Source organism: Poecilia latipinna, unplaced genomic scaffold (genome assembly GCF_001443285.1).
Source record: "Poecilia latipinna isolate Pla-1442-1.1 unplaced genomic scaffold, P_latipinna-1.0 Scaffold1296, whole genome shotgun sequence".
NCBI classification, from domain to species: domain Eukaryota; kingdom Metazoa; phylum Chordata; class Actinopteri; order Cyprinodontiformes; family Poeciliidae; genus Poecilia; species Poecilia latipinna.
This window is the reverse complement of record NW_015113912.1, coordinates 115054-133745: the sequence shown is the minus strand read 5'-3', so window position 1 is coordinate 133745 and position 18692 is coordinate 115054. Positions and strand designations below refer to the sequence as shown.

The following is an 18692-nucleotide window of genomic DNA, read 5'->3' as shown; positions in this document are numbered from 1 at the left end:
ATCAATACTCTTCTTGCCTGATTGTTGTTTTAAGTGGAGGTCCATATCTTTCTAAGTTTGCTGCCGTTGTTGGTTTGTTTTATAGCCTAACCCTGCTTTAAACCTCTCTGCAGTTTTATCCCTGCTGTTGTTTGTCTTCCCTAGTAAATCTCCAAAGCCTTCAATGAACAGCTGCATTTATGGTAAAATTAATCCATTCACAGATAAACTCTATATTAATTAATTTAGTGACTTCTTAAGGAAACTGGTTGCATAGGATTTTATTTAAAAGCTAGAAGTGTGCAATGCTGCATATTTTGGTATCGATCTGATCTCCAGGAGCCTTTAGGTGTTTTTGTATTTTTTTTTTCTTTTTACAGAGTGTATATGTGTCTACAAAATACTTTAGTGAGATATTAACATGACATCCATGCATTTTTACTACACAGACAAAGCGCAATAAAATTATCATTTGAAAGCAAATCAAAACTATATCATTTTTGAGGTAGAGTTGAAAAACTACAATACAAAATTTAAACATTTCAAGCTGTAGAACTAAAGCATCGATCCAATACCGATGCTGACATGGTATCAATATTATTGATATTTTGGATCAATTGCCCATCTCTATTAAATGCAGCTGAATTATTTTGGAATACAAATGCATACCATTCTTCAGATTTTCTTTTTTTTTTTTTATTGACATGAATGTTCCACTTGATAATTCTGTTATCCGTACTTTTGCAAGGCAACATCCGTCTTTACATTTAGAAAGCTCACAGAATAACAACCCAAATTCACCTTTTTACTCCAACCTCTGATACTTCATGTGCATCATAAACCTCAGCTACTGTTTGGCTCCTGGCTGGTTGTGGGAGGTTCTCCTGTCCTCTGTGTTATCAGGCAGACATCAGCAAAGTCCTGCTGAATGATATCAGTCATCAGCAGGCAATGGCTGCCCTTTCATCTCTACTTTAACCCCTCCGCTCCACACGCTTACATATCAGCCCCCCACTCTCTCCTTTTCCTCTACATACATAGAGACTATATTCCCTCATAACCTTACACACACCCTGGTCAGGCTTCTTTTAAAGTTTAACCTATTTCCATCTGCTAGATTTTGGGTTTCTCCTTTTGTTCTGCTTTCTCAGGTAAAATGCTTCTGTTTTTATTTTGGCTTTTTTTTTCAGCACGACTGACTTGGACTTGCTGCTGTTTGTCGTCCCTCATCTTCACTTTCTGTTCACTATCCCAAACGTTTGGATCATTTTTGTTCCAATTTTTTCTGAATAATTGCGACTTGATGGAAGATTAAGTTCAGTTTTCCAAACTATGTGGAAAAAAAGTTAAATTCACAGAGTTACATGACCGACACACTCATTTCTGCACTCCCAAAAAGGGTCCCATGTCACTATAAAGTCCCTTTAGGGGGTAACAAGCCACTGGGTCTCCAGTGTCACTTATACATGGGTCAGAGGAGGAGGAGATGGGGGGTCTGCTCACTGAGTCCAGAGTATGGACACACACGTATGGACACACAGAGGTCCATTGTGTGTGTCCAGGCTGAGGCAGACCAGAGAGTGGATGTGGCTGACAGACTGATTGACAGACGGGTCGCCATGGCGATCTGTTATCTTGGAAGGAGTCAGTCCATCTCCGTCACACTCTTCATCATCCTCGTCTATCTGTCTGTCCATCTGCATGTCTTTTTCCACTCTCTCATCGGTTCTTCCTCTCCTCCTTCACCCCCAGATCGGCTCTTTGTTTCCCCTTCACATCCCATCATGTAGATGCAGTTCTTTCAGAACATCTTGGACCTACACGGACGCCTGTTTGTGTCCCTCCATTGAGTCAGAACAGTTAGACCTAGCTTTTAGGTCAGGAAATGTTATTTCTGACTAACAATTTAGCAACGACAAATACAACTCAAAATGGTGGATGAGCATCAGTTTTAAAGTTTACAGAACCCCTTTCTGTTAAGCTGGACTTATACATCCCTGTCAGGAAAAGGAACAACTAAAGTTCAGGTTTATCTTGTGTAAAATAAATGTAAATAAAACTGTGAAACAGAGTTTCTGCAGTTTCCACCAACTCAAATTTAATAAATTTTAATCCCTTTTTAAGACCAGTATGAATGAAATTTAAGATTTAACTTGTACGTGAATGAATGTAGCATGATTTGGGTTGGCAACAGAAGTGAGCCAGTGACAAAGATGAACATTGTCCAGCAGACTGACGATAAATTTACGCTTACCAGTGATCAACTAGTTCGAGGTAGCCACAGCATGCAATGAAGATGCTCTCATGTAACTGAAAAATAAACTACATAGAATATACAAGATGAGAAAGTCCTCCCGCCTCAAAACACAAGGCCTCTCATTAACAGATGAAAGGCCAACTGGCATTTTTTCTTATGGATTTAAGACATTTCAAGGCCTTCAGACTCTTTAAGGATGTGTGGAAACCCTGCATAACAAGGAAGTTTAAATCTAATGTCACTCTTTATGTGCTTTGGTGAAGCAATGATGCATCCAACAGGAGGTGAAAGATTAACAGATGCAGATAACCATTATGACTTGACTCACCAGTTGATTTCATGCCTAAACAGCACAAGGCCAAAGTAAATTTCCTATTTGCAGGTGCAACATATTTGTTGCTGTTCCTGCTCATTTTTCATTAGGACATCCCTCTGTTCCCTTTGCCCACTTAGTTCCTGCAGGGTGGTTTGAGAGATGGGTGGTCAGGAGTCAACAAGTGAAAGGTGGGATTCATCCAGTTCATCACAGGACTCAATGGAGACAGACAAAACATCTCTGCAAACCCATACAATCACTCACCTAGGGACGATTTAGAAAAAACAAAAAAACGAACATTTTGGGATGGTAGGAGGAAGCTTTGTTATTTGTGTGTGACGAGATGGAAATAAAGCTGTGCCTAAGTGTAGCCTATCAGGACAACTACATATTTACGAACAACATCATCTATTCTGTCCTCTTGACACTATGCAACACAGTTTATTAGCATCAACATATCAATGAAAAAGTCAGATTGAGGTTGTTTTATTTTATTCTAACTTATTCCAATTTTTATTTATTTATTTGATAATTAAGGGATATGCAATATAGGAACACTGGAACAGTTGGTAGCACCCTTACTTTGCAGTAAGAAAGTCTGGGTTCAAACCCAAAATGGGATCTTTCCTCATGGCATTTGGATTTCATCTCTCCAGGTTCTCTGGCTTCCTCCTACAGACCAGAAACATGGGCGTTGGGTTTATTGATTACTCTAACTTCTCCTCTACACCGCCTGTTATCCAATGACCACTGGAGATAGGCAGCAGCTCCCCGCAACCTTGTGAGGAACAACGGATAAAGACTATTGATGGACAGGATATGAAATAAAATCAAGTTAAAAGTGTTTTATATAATTTATTTGACAAATCAAAAGAAAAAAAAAAGACTCAAGGTTTGACTGTGACTGAAAATCCAATTCTGTTTCTGTTGACACAAAAAAGGTTGAAAAACCTCAAACAAAACAAAAAAGACATTCGAGGAGATGAGAAAAAGAGTAAAATAAATATATTTGTGCCGTTTACAGTTTAGTCTCTCAGATATATTGTCACGAAGAAAATGATGATATTCAGTACACTTGGTTAATTGCATTCCTGATGAAAAGCATTGACAGCTGAGCAAACAAGCTGCTCTGACAAGAACTACAATTAGAAACAAAATAGCTTCTAAAACTTTACCTCGCAGCAGTCTAGCACATTTTTTCCACTTGAATCCTTCAAATGGAAGGATAAATCAACCAAACAAATCTTTGGTTGACTTGTTTTGTTTGCAGTTTGTTGGACTCGTTATTAAAATTTCAATTATCTTTGTTCTTTTTGTAATATGAAAAATGGTTTTATGTGTGCTGTTTTGCTGTCAAGAAATAAGGTTGAACTTTGAAACGTTGAAATAAAATGATCTTTCCAGGTTAAATATAGTATTTAAAAAACAAAGTAAATAGGAATCAGAATTTTTCAATGTTTAAAACATTTCTCAACTATAAAACAAACATTTTGTCATTCGTTAACTAATACCTCTGTTGTACAGTGTAATTAATATATACATTACGGCAACATATTTTGCATGTTTGACATAAATATCAAAGTAAACAATGTTACTGAATACTGTTCTGCATTTCCAAAACAATTCGTTCTAGATTTGTTTGAGCAGGGTTTTTAAATCACTCCATGCCCCATCTCTTCACATGGCAGCATTCATGACTAAAATAAATATCTGTATGACCCAAATCAGAGCCGGAATATGAGACTCTGTATATTTGTGCTGTAGATGCTGATTAGAGGTTGTTTTGTGAGAAAGAGAAAAGAAATCTCAAATGAAACCTCAGTGTAAATACTGGATTATTTAATAGACGGATGTTGACGGGAAACACAATATAATGAAATGTGTAAAGCAGGGAGCTTTGATCAGTCGAGTTGTTTTTCACTTGGAAGTGACGCTGAATCAAACAAGCTTTCTCCCAGCTCATCTTGTTATGAGCATTTTCTATGTATAGCAGAACAAGTCTGCATTATTTCATCCTTGGAGACAACAAGAGCCGACGCTGAAGGGCTCAAAGCCCCTGCTGGCCGTTAATTGATCAAACAAACATTTCAGTCAAGCTCTGTGAGGAAGTTTTTACACCCGGTAGCAGGGATCGATCTGTGAGGAAGGTCAAAGGTTGTTCAACCTAAAGAGTAGATGATCAATACAGGAAGGAGGTTTACCTGATAGAGAGCTGATAAGAAAACAGCAGCTCTGTTATCTGTTGCCTTCTTTTACTATAATGTTAATGCTAATAAATGTGGATAAATGCCATGTTTAGCTTTTGCTACAAAATAGAAACACATTCTAACCTGTCGTCTTCTGCTCATAATAAGTGTGTGTTATTTGCTTTAATGAAATATCTCCTGGAAAAACTGTTGGAATTCAGTTATTTAAACGACCTTATAGCTTTAGTGTGGCATGAGAAACAAGGTTGACTCCCTGTGGATCAATAAAATTATTTTAAAAGTCTATCAACAGAAATTCATCAGAAGCAACATAACTTAATTCATCATGTTCCTAGAAGGAATACTTTACGCCTTTTTGTTTTTGGTTTTGGATTGTACTTATCCAAAACCCAAAAAATGATGCCCAAAAATTGTTAATAACACAAATATTTGTCAAAGCATATGATGCACTTTGCTACTTTCAAATACTGAGAGCATCCATTGGAAGAAACAAGGTGTTTGTGATGTGCTACCCTTTTTTTAGATTTAGTTTTGTTGTCATAAAAGTTAAATATGGTAATAAAAATTATACAATTCTGCAGAAATTCCAAATTCCAAAATGGAAAATTATTTTTTTAAGCTTTTGCGCAATGCACCAATGGCTTGCAAAAGACACAAAGTATTTCACTTTTCAAATTGCGTGGAAAAAAAACGTGATTTCATTTTAATTGGAACCACCTGTTTAGAGTTGACCTTGATTAGCAGTAACTGGAACACTGATCAACATGTTTGATGTGTATTTGCTTGATGATTTTGATGACAGCATGTGACAAAATGTAATGTTTATTGCGTTTTTCATAATTGATGACTGTATGATGTTTTAATGACTTTGAAATGCCTTGTTGCTGACGTGCTAAACAAATAAGCCTGACTTGACATGTAGACAATGTCACAGTTAATGAGATTTTTCTGACATATTCCAGTGAAAAATTAAGTGAGAATTACGTGTCTGAACAATCAAGTTTTCTAACTTTTGCAGAACAGAAAATGCAGTGTGATTTGAAGTGAAATTTGCCTTCTTCATATTTCCCTGTTGATTGTGAAGTGATAATGGTTTGGAGATCTAAAGTTAGAACTTCTTAAGCTATTCCATTGTTGATTTATGCTGAATAACCGACATGTATTTTTTACCCTTATGTTACTACTTTAAAGAAGTTAATAGAAGATCTCTCTTCTCTCTGCCAGTGAAAAATCATAACATGTAAATACAATTTAGCTGAATGAGCCATTGATGTCCTGGAGTAAGCTTAGAAGTGAATCTTAGATTTGGCTTTGTAACTATTTCAAGACTGATGGAGAGTTTGTTTCGCATCTGTTCTTAACTTTCTTCTTAAATGTGCTTTCTTAAAACTGACAGGTCTTTTTTCATGTATTATGGCCTTTTTTTTATCCAACCAATACTACTGATATTCATTTCAAGATAAATGAATTATCTTACTTGCTGAAAAACAAAACAAGAGATGGCTACATTTGTCTCCTTGGAGTGCTGCTTTTCCCTTTTATGTTTCGGGCGTGAGGTGAAAGGTCACATTTAGAAAAGGCCGTTAAGGTTTGAGAGGCTGGGAGGTGTTACGGTCCATGGACGTAAATGGGGTTTTAATTTAAGGGCTGATGGTGATGAGGTGACACCGCCTTATCTCTCCATCCCTTTACCAGACCTGAAAACATAAAAAGGAAAAGGATTCTTGCAAGATGAAAGCTTTAGATCTTTCTTTCTTCTGCACAGCAGCTTTCTTTGAAGCACATTTAAGTAGGAAAGGTGTTACTTGAATTAAACAGTAGTCTGTATGAAAAATCACTTGTTTTGATGAATCAACAATGGAGGATGTTTCATTTCGTTTTAGGCTGGTTTAGGTAGAAAACTAAAACCAGGAACTGATATAAAAGGAAACCAGGATAAAGTGGATGGACAGTTTTAAAAAGGAAAGGTGAAAATAAAAATGGAAAAAAAATTAAGAAACAAAATGAGGTGAAGCGATGAACACTGTCGCCTCCGAGTGGCAGAGCTACCCTAATTTTAACATTCTAGAAATGATGTTGATAAAATATTATTTATTAACTCAGATGTACAGCATTTTATGTTTTAGTGATTTTATAAGAACTTTGGTCCCAAATTGCATTATGAAACATTTTGTTTTTCAATAGTAAACAACATTAAAACAGATTACAGGATTAGCTACATCATGTAAACCACAGATAGAATCACTTAATCATATCTTGTCGATTAAAGTTTTTGTGTAAATTTGACCCATTCCATCAAAAGGTCAGACTCAATGTTTTGCAGAAATGTGGTGTCTTAAAAAAAAAATTACCCAACTACCCGGCATAATCTAACCTTTAATCTAACCCCTGCTTCTTTTTTTAAATATAATTTTATAATATCCACCCTGAGTTTAATATTTTCATCATTCCCAATTAGAGACTTTTCCTCGAACCAGTCTGAATATGTGGTGTTGTAGATGAGCAGCTAACAGCAAAAGGCTTTTGCTCAGTTAGGTTATAGACGTTGACCTTTTACATTCAATAAACACATTAGTAAATTATTCAATTTCACTGATTGAGTTTAAAGAATCTGATTACTTCTGCAGTTTCTTGTTCTTGGTTAAATCCGGTGTCTTAGCAGCTCAAATTGTTTGTGATTGATTGTTTTAACCAATTAACTAAAGTTCAGCTGTGAGTTTGGGTTACAGTTTAAGTAGATTACTGTGAAGAAAAGTAAAAGCTGTAAATTCAGGCAGTCGAACAAAACCACATCTGCATTTGTAGAACTACAGACCATTCCACTTGCATCACTTTCCCTTTGACACAAACCCACTTATAAGCATACCAGTGCCTTATCCCTCTTAATGTCTGTGTGTATTGTGGGGGTGGGGTCTCAGTCTGCCACAGACAGTCAAGCAGCCTTGGTGCCGTGGTGGTATTTCAAGTGTTTATAAGGCGAGGTGACCCGGTGTGACCACTGACCCCGGCGCAATGAGGGTAGCAGGGGAGTGGGTCACATGTACCACCAATACTCTGCTAATGGATACTAGTGCAGAGACAAAGGAGGACATGACCTTCCTGATGCTGATTTTCAGAATTTAAAGGCACATTCACAAGATTTTACTATTTAAAAATTGTTTTAAATGCAACACAAACATTTATTATCCCTAAAGCTACTCTGCATTGCAAAACTAATCATGTTCTTTCCACTGTGGGACATCCACAAACTGAAATGACATTTTAACAAAAAAACATGGAATGTGGTGTTGCTTCTTATTCAGAGCTGCCACTAGTCTAGAGGAGCTTTCATCTGATTCTGTCTAGACGTCTATACGAAAGGAACTAAAACATTTACATTACAGCTAAACACAAGGTAGATACATTTATTTAGAATATCAAAATGTAGGGTTGGTCGTGCTGTTTTACTGTCCTTATATTTGAGCATTCACCACCGTTTTGTGTGGAGATTGCATGTTCCTGTGAATGATTGGTTTTGTCCAGGTTTCTTCCCACAGTTATGAAAACATTCATATTAATTGATTAGCTAATTGGCTACCCAGTTTTCCTTAGGTTTCAGTGTGTCATTGTTTGCCAGGTTATGGACAAACATGTACCTAACTTTTACCCATAAAGCATCTCTAATAGATAAGCCCCTCATTGGTATACTATATAATAAAGAATATTTAGAAAACAGATAAGTCAATTAAAAAAAAAAAATACTGTAGATATATAAGAACAGATCTCAGGACTGGGCCTATCACAGTAACAAATGTTGCTGAAATTGTCCCAGAAAATCTTGAGGTAAACAATAATGTTGTTTTGAGACCATTTTCAAGTAATATAACGGTAAAGGGATAACAATACAAGAACATAAACTTTAAATTTTAATTAACATTTAACACAGGAACTGGAAGACATTTTAAAAATCCAAAATAAATAAGCACAATAACAGAAACAACAAATAAAATGAATTATAAAGTCTCTGTAAACAAAAATATCCTTCAAAAACTGGGCTAGTTGAGACCTAAGCACCAGACTGAAGACCTCTGTCATCCAGTCTTTGGTAGAAAGAGAGAGAAAAAAGAGAAAAACCATGAGTTGTGCAAATGGGAATCATTGATCTTGTTTTAATTTATCATGCGATTAATTGATTTACTGCTTACTGCGACAGGCAGACTCAGGACCAAGACTCAGAAGCTTCCTGTTGCTTTACTTATAGCAGCAAGTTCACCGCATGTCTACAGTCAGCTTCAACAGTCTATGGGAAAGTTTCACAAACTCAACTACAGCTGTCTTCCATGATAGATGATTACGGTTTAAATATATATAGAAATCTTTTGCCTTGCAGTTCCTTGTATTCTCACTGTGTAGCTTTCCTAATGTATCCACGGCTTCCCTTTAAAATTACAGGCTGAGCCCGGGGCTACGCTTATAAAACAGCAGTGGTCTGAGGAACCACCTCATCAGCAATTGATAATATGGTGTTCTAGTTGTTTTGCACTTTGACTTGTCACATTTCCACTATTTAGTTGGTCTACATCCACGGCCAATCTTTCTTTCCAGTAGTGCAGTTATTCCAAAATGCTGCAGTGAACAGAAATTTAGGAGAAAAAAGAAAATCTCTTGGCTTGAAGAAGATTACAGCATGTCTAAGATTAACATGTAAATGCCATGTTGTATTAGTAACACTTTGGCCTAAGGTGCATTAATATTTAACAGATTTTGTCAGTTACATGGAAAAAGGTGCCTATAAAAAATGTGAGTGCAGCAGAAGATAGAAAGTGACGGAAGTCTTGTTCTTTTGTTAGACAAGTTTTTAAATTAGCAGTAATTGACACTAAATTAGAATCCTGTTTGACTGTCTTCTAGGTTTTGCATAGTTACCTTCTCTTATTGAAAGACTGTATCGACAACTAAGCACTTCTTTTTTTTAATTTAGGTATTCATTATGATATTTTCCTTGTTTTCTTTATTTCACTGTGTTTTGATTGTGTTCTGAAAGTGATGGCTGTTTCTGGACATAAAATGAGACCCTGATGAGTACTTTCACTTTTGGCATCAATTATAGTGAAACTGATTACCCAGATAAATAAATACATTAATACTATATCATTCTCCTAAAAAGAGGACATTATATATAACCGGATGTAAAGCTCAGCTGTCCTTGTGGGATTTTCTTCTGGTTTGCATCCTGTAGCTAAAGCCAGAAAAACTTCATTTCTTCTGGCTTTTTATATTTACTAAATGTTCTGAAACCTTTTATTGGTAATATTTTATGCTATTATGCCATGATTAATGTTAGCATCCTGTAAATTATAAGTATCTTTGCCAGTTTAAATTCTTCAATCCCTTTGCTTCAGGGTAAGAACTGACATTAGTCAAGTCATTTAATTATTCCGCTTCTTCATGCATATTGCAATTCATTAACCTATAAGTGACTTGTAATTTGACATAATTTATCCCTGTTGTCTGGAATAAAATTAGATTTAGAGTTTGATGACCAGGTATTAAAAAAATTAAGATTTGCAGAGTAACCTTCAACAAACCAGAATCTCATCCTGAGTTTGTCACTTTCATTTAGTTGTCATCTTCCCTCTGACCTGTTGCACTTCATCATTTGCTCCTTTCCATCTTGGTTCCTCTCCCCCCTCCTCTTGTGTCATGACATCATCTGACCTCGGTGTGGTTGGGGTTTATTCGGAGAGCTGCAGCTATATAAAACTGGCCGGGTTTATTTTCGCACTCGTTTGATCCGTCTTTGTTGGAGCCTCCTGCCGCAGGGCCGCAGGACCTGCCAGCCTCCACTATATAAACCCTCATAGTTTGTAAAGTAAAACACACTCAGAGTGGGCAAGAAACTGCAGTAAAGACTGGGTGTGAAACTTGAGAGCATTAAGCGACGCCGGTTCTGACCGGTCCCACGGTGCGTGTAGCAGCGCTGACGGACACAGTGCGTAGTGTTTCTGGAGGCGACAGGAGGTTTGTTGTGCTGGTGTGAAAATTCACAGCTGAAGCGTCAAGGCTGAGCCATACTTTATTTCTCAGACTGCAAAATTCAAACCAAGTTGTGAATTTGCAAAAAAACATAGAGTAGGTACAGTAATTCTGTTTAATTTGATCTTCTTCATTCATACCTGCACATTTTGTGGTGCTGCTCTGTCTGCTCAGACAGAGCTAAATGTCACACTGCAAAGACACAAATTCATGTATTTTGATCCAGTTTCTAGTGCAAATATCCCAATATACTTGAAAGAAGTCAAAATTAACGTACAGGAACATTTTCAGAAGCTTAATTGAAGTCGATAATCCCTTGACTAAAATATACTAGTTCCACTAGCAGATTATTTCACTTAAAACATAGGAAAATGTCTTGCTATAGGTTAAATAGTTTGCCAGTGGAACTCGTACTTTTTAATCAGTAGTAAGGAATTATTGACTTAAAACAATCATTTTTATATCTTGCTGAAGATGTAGATGATTTTCACCACATCAGGCTATAAATTTAGAAAAAGTGTCATCAGGTCACAAATATTGATTCTTAAAGGGCTTTTTGATAAATATGAAGGAAAAAAATATAAATAATTGAAATCTTATGTAGTGCTCGTGCTTCAAATCAAAACCCCAAGGATGGTCAGTAATAAAACCTGAATATTAAATAATTACATTTGGGATGATTACCTTGAACAATGTGCCTCATGAGGGCTGAATGTTTGCTTTACCAGAAATTTTTAAAGCATCTTTATTAGGTGGTATCTTGGTCATGATAGCTGGTTTTAAACATTTAGAAGTAAAAAAAAACAAAAAAAAAAACACTAAAACTGGAGCTTTTATAGTCAATAGTTATAAAACATGATGGAAATAATGGACGAGATAAAATGAGAATGTGATATTAAAATAGACTAAAGTCAGAGTTTTGACAGTTGGACAAATATAAAAAATAACAGAGCAGTGCTCTCTTCCTGTCTCCCTCCTGCAGGACGGGAAAGCAGACTGTAAACAGGAGAAATGTCCGCCGGTCTCTGATGACTGTGCTCTGGTGGTGAAACAGACTGGCGCCTGCTGTGAACGGTGCAAAGGTAAGACAGATGAACAGATCCAGAGTAAGACGAGCACGGCTCTTCTGAGCCTGATATGACGGTGAATAAACAGCGATGATGATAATAATGAACTTGGGAGCTTTTATTGTCCTGCTGTGGTATCTGCAGCTGCAGGACTTTAATAGGGAGAACTGCTATAACGCAGAAACATAAAGCTCATACAGACTGACCAAACCTTCAGAGACCACTTTACTGCAGTGCATGCAAACAGCCAGGCCTCAATGCAACCTGTGGGAGTAAATCTGGATGCCTTTTCACCTCATGTGAAGCCACATACACACAGCCATAGCATGTGGAGACAGTTTGGCTGCTGAATGGGTTCACTGTCAGGTTTACAAGCAACAGAAATATAGTTACTTTTATGAGTCTGAAATCATCTAAGAGGATTTATTTGTTTATTCATCCACATGGGCAACATCATTCTGATCCTTGTCTTAATGATCAGAGGATCAGATTATGAGGACAATCATCTGTGTATTTAAATCTTCTGCTGAATTGTCTTATAATTTACAACATAAGAGCTTAACACAAAATTAATAAACAGTTGCATCTGTAAATGTTGGTATTGGATGCTAAATAGCATGTGTGTGGAAATGTATACCTCATTTAAATTTTTCTTTAGAGCCCCTTAAAATATAACAGCTTCAACGGCAGCAATGTGATATACGGGCAAAAGGTAAAGAAATCCAACACAACATGACGAGCTAATGAAAAAGCACACAATCTATCAATAGGTAAGGGAATTCCCAAATTATCAAATAAAAAATGGTATATAATACTCAACCAAAATCCTGTGTAAAGAGAAGATTTTTTAATAGGATATGGTTCTGGGGAGATCTAATTTGAGATGGGAGGATGTTCCAGAATGTATTTCCTCAACTTTTATGTAACTATTGAACCAGAGACTCCAGAGCAACAATATGCTAAAATTACTGTTTGGTGTTTTTTTCCAGAACGTTTTACTTTTATGTATTTTCACATTTATGTCTAAGGTGACTTTTGTTTATCACTGAAATAAATCAAAATCAATTGGATGGAAATTCAATTCAGACAAAGCAAAAATTAATAAAGGCAGCCATGTTTGTGATGCTTCAAAACAGTGCCAACAAAAATAACCAAATATTTCTTCTGATTTCTTCAGAAGAAATATGTTTTTCAGGAACTAAGCAGTAAATGTCTTTATGTTTACTTGTGCGTTACGTTTATTGCTGTAGAGCAGTGGCCCCAAATCTACGGCCCGCGGGCCGGATCCGGCCCGCCTCCACATTTGGTCCGGCCCCCTGAACAATACCAGAGAGCATTTAGATTTTTTTTCATATACCGTATTTTCTGGACTATAAGCTGCTACTTTTTTCCTAAGCTTTGAACCATGCAGCTTATATGTGGATTTTTCTTCAACCACCAGGGGGCTCTTTAGCAGGAAGTGAATCATTGGAAATTAAAATTGGAAATAAAAGAAGAAAGCGCCTATTAAAACGGAATTAGGTTTTAATAGGGAATTGAAATTTGAGAATGTTGTTGATCATTTAAATAGCTTTAAGGGGAAAAAGAAGATTTTTCGTTTTCATGATGAGAATTTGAGGTATAGATATGAGGATCCAATAGATGGCAGTAGTGCAACAATAATGGATGCAAGCTGCCTTTGAAATCTAAAGAAGCAGATGAAGAAGAAAGCGCCTATTTTCATTTAGCACATGCTAGTAGCAGACACGAAGGATCAGCACTTTTACTGTTACAGTTACCGTTCGGAAANTACCNTAATCAGTTCTGTTGAATCTAAACTTGGCAACTTTTTCTTTTTCAACCGTAATAAATGGAATATTCAATTTTCCTGTTATGACTCAAATTTTGGGTGTCCGCCCCCCTCTGCTGCTGCTGCATCGTTATGGAAAACCTGGAGCGGCAGAAATATCTGCGGCTTATATGTGCATGTTTACTGCTTTTTTACAAAAATTTTGGGGTTGCGGCTTGTAGTCCGGAAAATGTGGTATTTATTCCATAAATAGTGTTATTTCCTGGGTTTTTTCTGTGAAGAAGATTGTGCTTTCTGGAAAACAATACATGTTTACATTTAGGCACTCCTGCAATCATCACACTTTTTCTGTTACAAACTGACTCCGGCCCCCCACCAGAGAAGAGAAAAGTTATGTGGCCCTCACAGGAAAAAGTTTGGGGACCCCTGCTGTAGAGCTTCCAGAAGCTCTGTCCTTATTAGCTACTGGCAACCAAACTTAACCTGTAAATAATAAACAAACTTCCAAAATGATCTTATTGCTTGAAAATGTGTTTGATGAAGAAGCCATGTGACTCCATGGAAATATAAAAACACTCACACTTACCTCTCGCTCTCTGCGGGGCTGCAACCTTTTTGTTTGCAGCTTTCTGTTTTATGACTCAGCACTTCATTAATAGAAGTGGAGAAAATCGCTGCATCGTCTCTGCGGCCAGATTCTCTTCTTATTGGGACTGACTGATGAACTCTGTGTTGCTGTGTTTTCACGTCTTAATAAAATCATTCTCACAATTGATGAGAATCCCAGTCAGGCTGCGTCACTTTATTACAAAGACTGTGGTCTAAACTTGCTTTTGAAAACAAGTTTATGTATGCCGCAGTGGAGAAATAATGAATAAAGCAATTACTAGAAATGTGTTAGTTCAACAAATCCTCTGAATGAGGGTACAGAATGTTATTGTTAGCTGTTTTAAGTACATTTAATGTTTAAGCCATCAACAAGATATTGCTTTTAGAAGCCAAAAAGTCTTGAAGAAGTTTATTTATTTATTTATTTTTACTTGATTAAAGAGAATAAGATTTATTGGAAATGTTATAGTGAATTTTCACAAATAAATCAGGAATAGTTTGAGTCAAAATTGTTACTTTTAATTACAGTAACTTGATTAAAAGTTGTTCTCTTGATTCTGAGAAAACACCTGTGCAAGATTGAGAAAGGGATCATAATACACTGATTGATGCCCTGATAGTTGTGACTCTGTCTTTTTTACACTTCAAGCCAAACTGTTTTAGTGTAGCACTACCTGTTGCAAAAGTGTTCTAGGTTATCAATTACAGTCTCAAAGAAGTGCAGAAAAGACACATTTTCTCTCAAATTGAGTGCACAGTACTTTAATAGAAAGCTTATTTTTGCTATCTTGTTACTTATCTATCTTCAGACTGCTGGTTTTAACATGCGAGGTTCAGATTTTGTTACCTGAACTCAACCTTGATGTATTATATACTCTGCTTGAAAGTCCTAAGAAGCCACAAATCTTTCTAACATATGCTGCTTTACACTGATAAAATATAAAAAGCAGCCAGGAAGATATTGTGACTGTGCCTTGCAAATGTAGTCACACCCCTTAAACACAAAGTGGACATTGTCACCATTTAATTTGACAGACCAACACAAAGGAATTGAGTCCAGAAACCTAAATCCAGTTGGGAATCTGCAGCAAGACTCTCTCCGTCCAATCTGACTGAGCTGACGTTCTTCTGCAAAGAATAGGAAAACATTCCAGTCTCTGCAAAACTGGTAGAGACATTAGACTGACCTTTCATCTAAATTCACAAGAAAATACATAAAAGTTTGAGGTTGTATAAGGACAACATGTGGGGAAAGTTCATAATGCATGAATGTTTTTTCAAGGCACTGCGTTGTTCTTTAACAGTGGGATTTTGTTACCTGAACTCAACCTTTTTTCTAAATTACTGAAAATCTTCCTGCAGCAGTGATATTGCATCACCGGACTTATTTTACAAAGCAGAAAGTAGATCAATGGCTCTGATTAGGTTTCAGTGTATGAAAAGTTAAACATTGATCTGAGACCGCTTACTGTAAAAGGGATGAAATGAATAGGCCTGGGTGACAGTAGACCGGTCATAATGTAAAGAGTAGCTGTTGCATCTAAATGCTTTGCTCTGAGGCTGGATTTGTGCAGGAGTGGCAGAGGACTAGAGTTTCATATGTACATTTTTCTGTTTCCATATTTAGAGTTAATATAGAGTCTGGATAAGGCAGATTGTTGAATTATCTGTTTTAAAATTGTGAGATTAGATGGGACTGAATACAATAATTCTAAAGATATCAGATTTGTATTTAAATTAAAAAAAAGAAGTAGAAAAGAAAAAAGCTAAAATCCTAATAAAATGCATATACGATAAATGTGTGGCTGCAACATGACAAAATGTGGGAAAATTGAAACGGTATGAATACTTTTTCCAAAGCCTGTATATTATCATCACAAAATATTTTTATTAGGTTCTCCAAAAATAAGGATTTATTACCAAGAGATGTGAGTTTATTACAGGAAAAAGTTGAAGCGGCCCTGTAGCTAATATTTCAGAATTGTTAAAATCCAGATTTCATAGCGGTTGGGATTGGAACTTTTTATGTTCCTATAAAAAGTGATGATAAACAGATAAACTTTTTTAGAACATATTGTTTGCAGCTTTAGTATTGTTTTACTTTGAGAAATATTTTTATTAACTTTGACATCAGAAAAAGTATTATATTTTTTTATGAAGGGATTTTAAATAGTTAAATTAGAAAAGAAAGTTGGGTGAGAAAAATATATAGTTTGAAGAAATTATAAGAATCAAACATCAATTTGTGTTTTTGCAACACATGTTCTAGTGAGACAACATGCACTGATGCTGGCTGTCACTTTAAAGCCAGTAAGCCTACAGTTGCATATCATATGTAGCTCCTGACATAAGAGAAGTAAAACTATCTTGAGAAATAATGGGTTATCTGATCACACTACTTACAGTTTAGAAGCATCTTCCAGTTTCATTGCTGCCTTTTATGTTAATCATGAAGTTCATGAATCACAATTTTACCTTTGCAGATTTTCTTCTTGGTGAACCTGCAGTTTGTAAATGATCTGAGAAAAAAAGATTTTTCAGCATTTGCAGAAAACGAGGGGTAATATTTGAGATTTACATCTGGGAAGATGAAGTGGTTATGTTTTTGTCCTGTGATGAGTTCATGCACTAAATCACACTTTAATTCTCAGCTATAAAGCAGTTACTTTATGTGTGTTGTTCTAGGGATATTGTTCCATTGCTGCTTTCTCTCTCAGACCTGTTTAAGCATTGTTCATGGTTCAACCTGAAACAAACAATGCCACTGTTTTGTCTAATCGAAGACATTTCCAGAACAGAAAAAATATTTTCCAACCAAAACCTCTAAAAGATAACTGCATAGTTACAATTGCATCTTCTGAATATGCCGTATGTGCCACAGCTGGTTAATTTCTAAATGTTAAGAATGTAAAGAGAATTTAAAAGAATAAATCTAACCATTAACTCTCTGTATCTGCTTCAGGCTGCTTGTTAGATGGACGGTCTTATAACAGCTCTGTATCCTGGATGACCACCACCAAACCCTGCAAAACAAGACGCTGTCAGGTGATTCTCTGAGATATATGGGACTGGTAGCAGATATAAGTGGGAATTGTGAAGTGGGAAGACTGGAGAAAGTCCAGAGGACAGATAAACTCATGCCTGGATAAAAATAACATGATTGTCATGCAATAATCAATGAGGATTGAAATAAGAGAGAAGATCCAAACTGTGTCATAGCAGATAAAGGTTGGAAAATAAAAAAGGTGTTATAAAAGGTGATGTATTTTAGATGTGAAGCTGAAGGAGTCATTTTCTTCTTGTTCAGGAAGGAGTGATAACAGAGGCGGAGGTTCAGTGTGTCATTCACTGCAAAAACCCAAAAATCCACCCAAAAAAGTGCTGTCCGACCTGCCCAGGTGAGTACGGGTTTTAATGTAAAAACAGATAAAAGTTTTCATATGTATTTATTCTACTCATATTCATTTAGGGGGAACTCAAGAAGTTTATTTAAAAACATATCAACAGCAGCGTTTTTAATCATTTTAGTTGCTTTGTACTCAAAATAATTTGGCATTTGTTTTTATTTTATTTTATTACCTGGTTTACAAATTTTTCGACTTTTAAGTATCTATTTATTGTAGTATTTTCTGATTGTTATTCAGACATTGGTATTATTTTCACCGTAAAACACTAGATTCAAGATGTGTTTATGTTTTCAACTGGTGTTTCTGTGTTTTTCATCTGTTTTAATGCAGTGAATCATTTTCAAAACAAATATCGTTAATGAGTTTAACAAAACATGCTTTAATAAACTGAATGGACTTCTAAATGAAATATGCTTCCATCTGTTGCTGCAGGTTGCATCTTTGAGGGTCTCCTTTATAAAGAGAAGGAAGAGTTCAGTCCTGAAGGCAAACCATGCATCAAGTGCATGTGCACTGTGAGTACACATTCAGCATAAATTCACCTTCCCAACAGGATCTCTGTCCTGCAAATGAGTTAGCTTTGGAGTCTCTCAGGAGTCACAAATTTCTGGTTGGAACAACATCTGCCTCTGCTTTCCCCGTTTTAATTCCTCCCATGTTCCTGCTTCCCTCCAGCATCTCCCCTTAGACAAACAAACCCTTCAGGCAGGTCCATAAACACATGAAAGTATTAATGTGTTGACACCCAATAAGGACAACCTCCAGGATTTTTAAACAAATGCTCATGCAAGCTTGTTATCATACTTTCCCTTGTTTATTTACAAAGTTAACAGAGCTCCTTATGATGCTGAATGATTTTACTGTATCTGTCTGACATTTAAAATGCTGTGTCAAGATGTATCTATGAAAACTTGTTATGGAAAAATATTGTTCTTCATGTATTTATCTTTTGTTTTAAGCAGAGGTTGAGCAATAAAATAGGCCAGAGGTGCACAGAGTGTGGCTGGGGAGCCATTTTTTGGCCATACACATGGTTGTGTATGGCC

The 18692-nt window shown here is 36.2% G+C and overlaps 1 protein-coding gene across 2 annotated transcripts in view; it reads left to right on the top strand.

The window, feature by feature from the left end:
• bmper (BMP binding endothelial regulator) overlaps positions 1–18692 on the top strand; it is a 44140-nt gene that overhangs the window by 13009 nt on the left and 12439 nt on the right. For both annotated transcript variants that reach the window (XM_015055118.1, XM_015055119.1), the window contains 4 exons: positions 11757–11856; positions 17202–17284; positions 17547–17637; positions 18079–18161. In XM_015055118.1, the coding sequence (XP_014910604.1) occupies positions 11757–11856; positions 17202–17284; positions 17547–17637; positions 18079–18161 (357 nt within the window). The remainder of the gene's footprint in view (positions 1–11756; positions 11857–17201; positions 17285–17546; positions 17638–18078; positions 18162–18692) is intronic.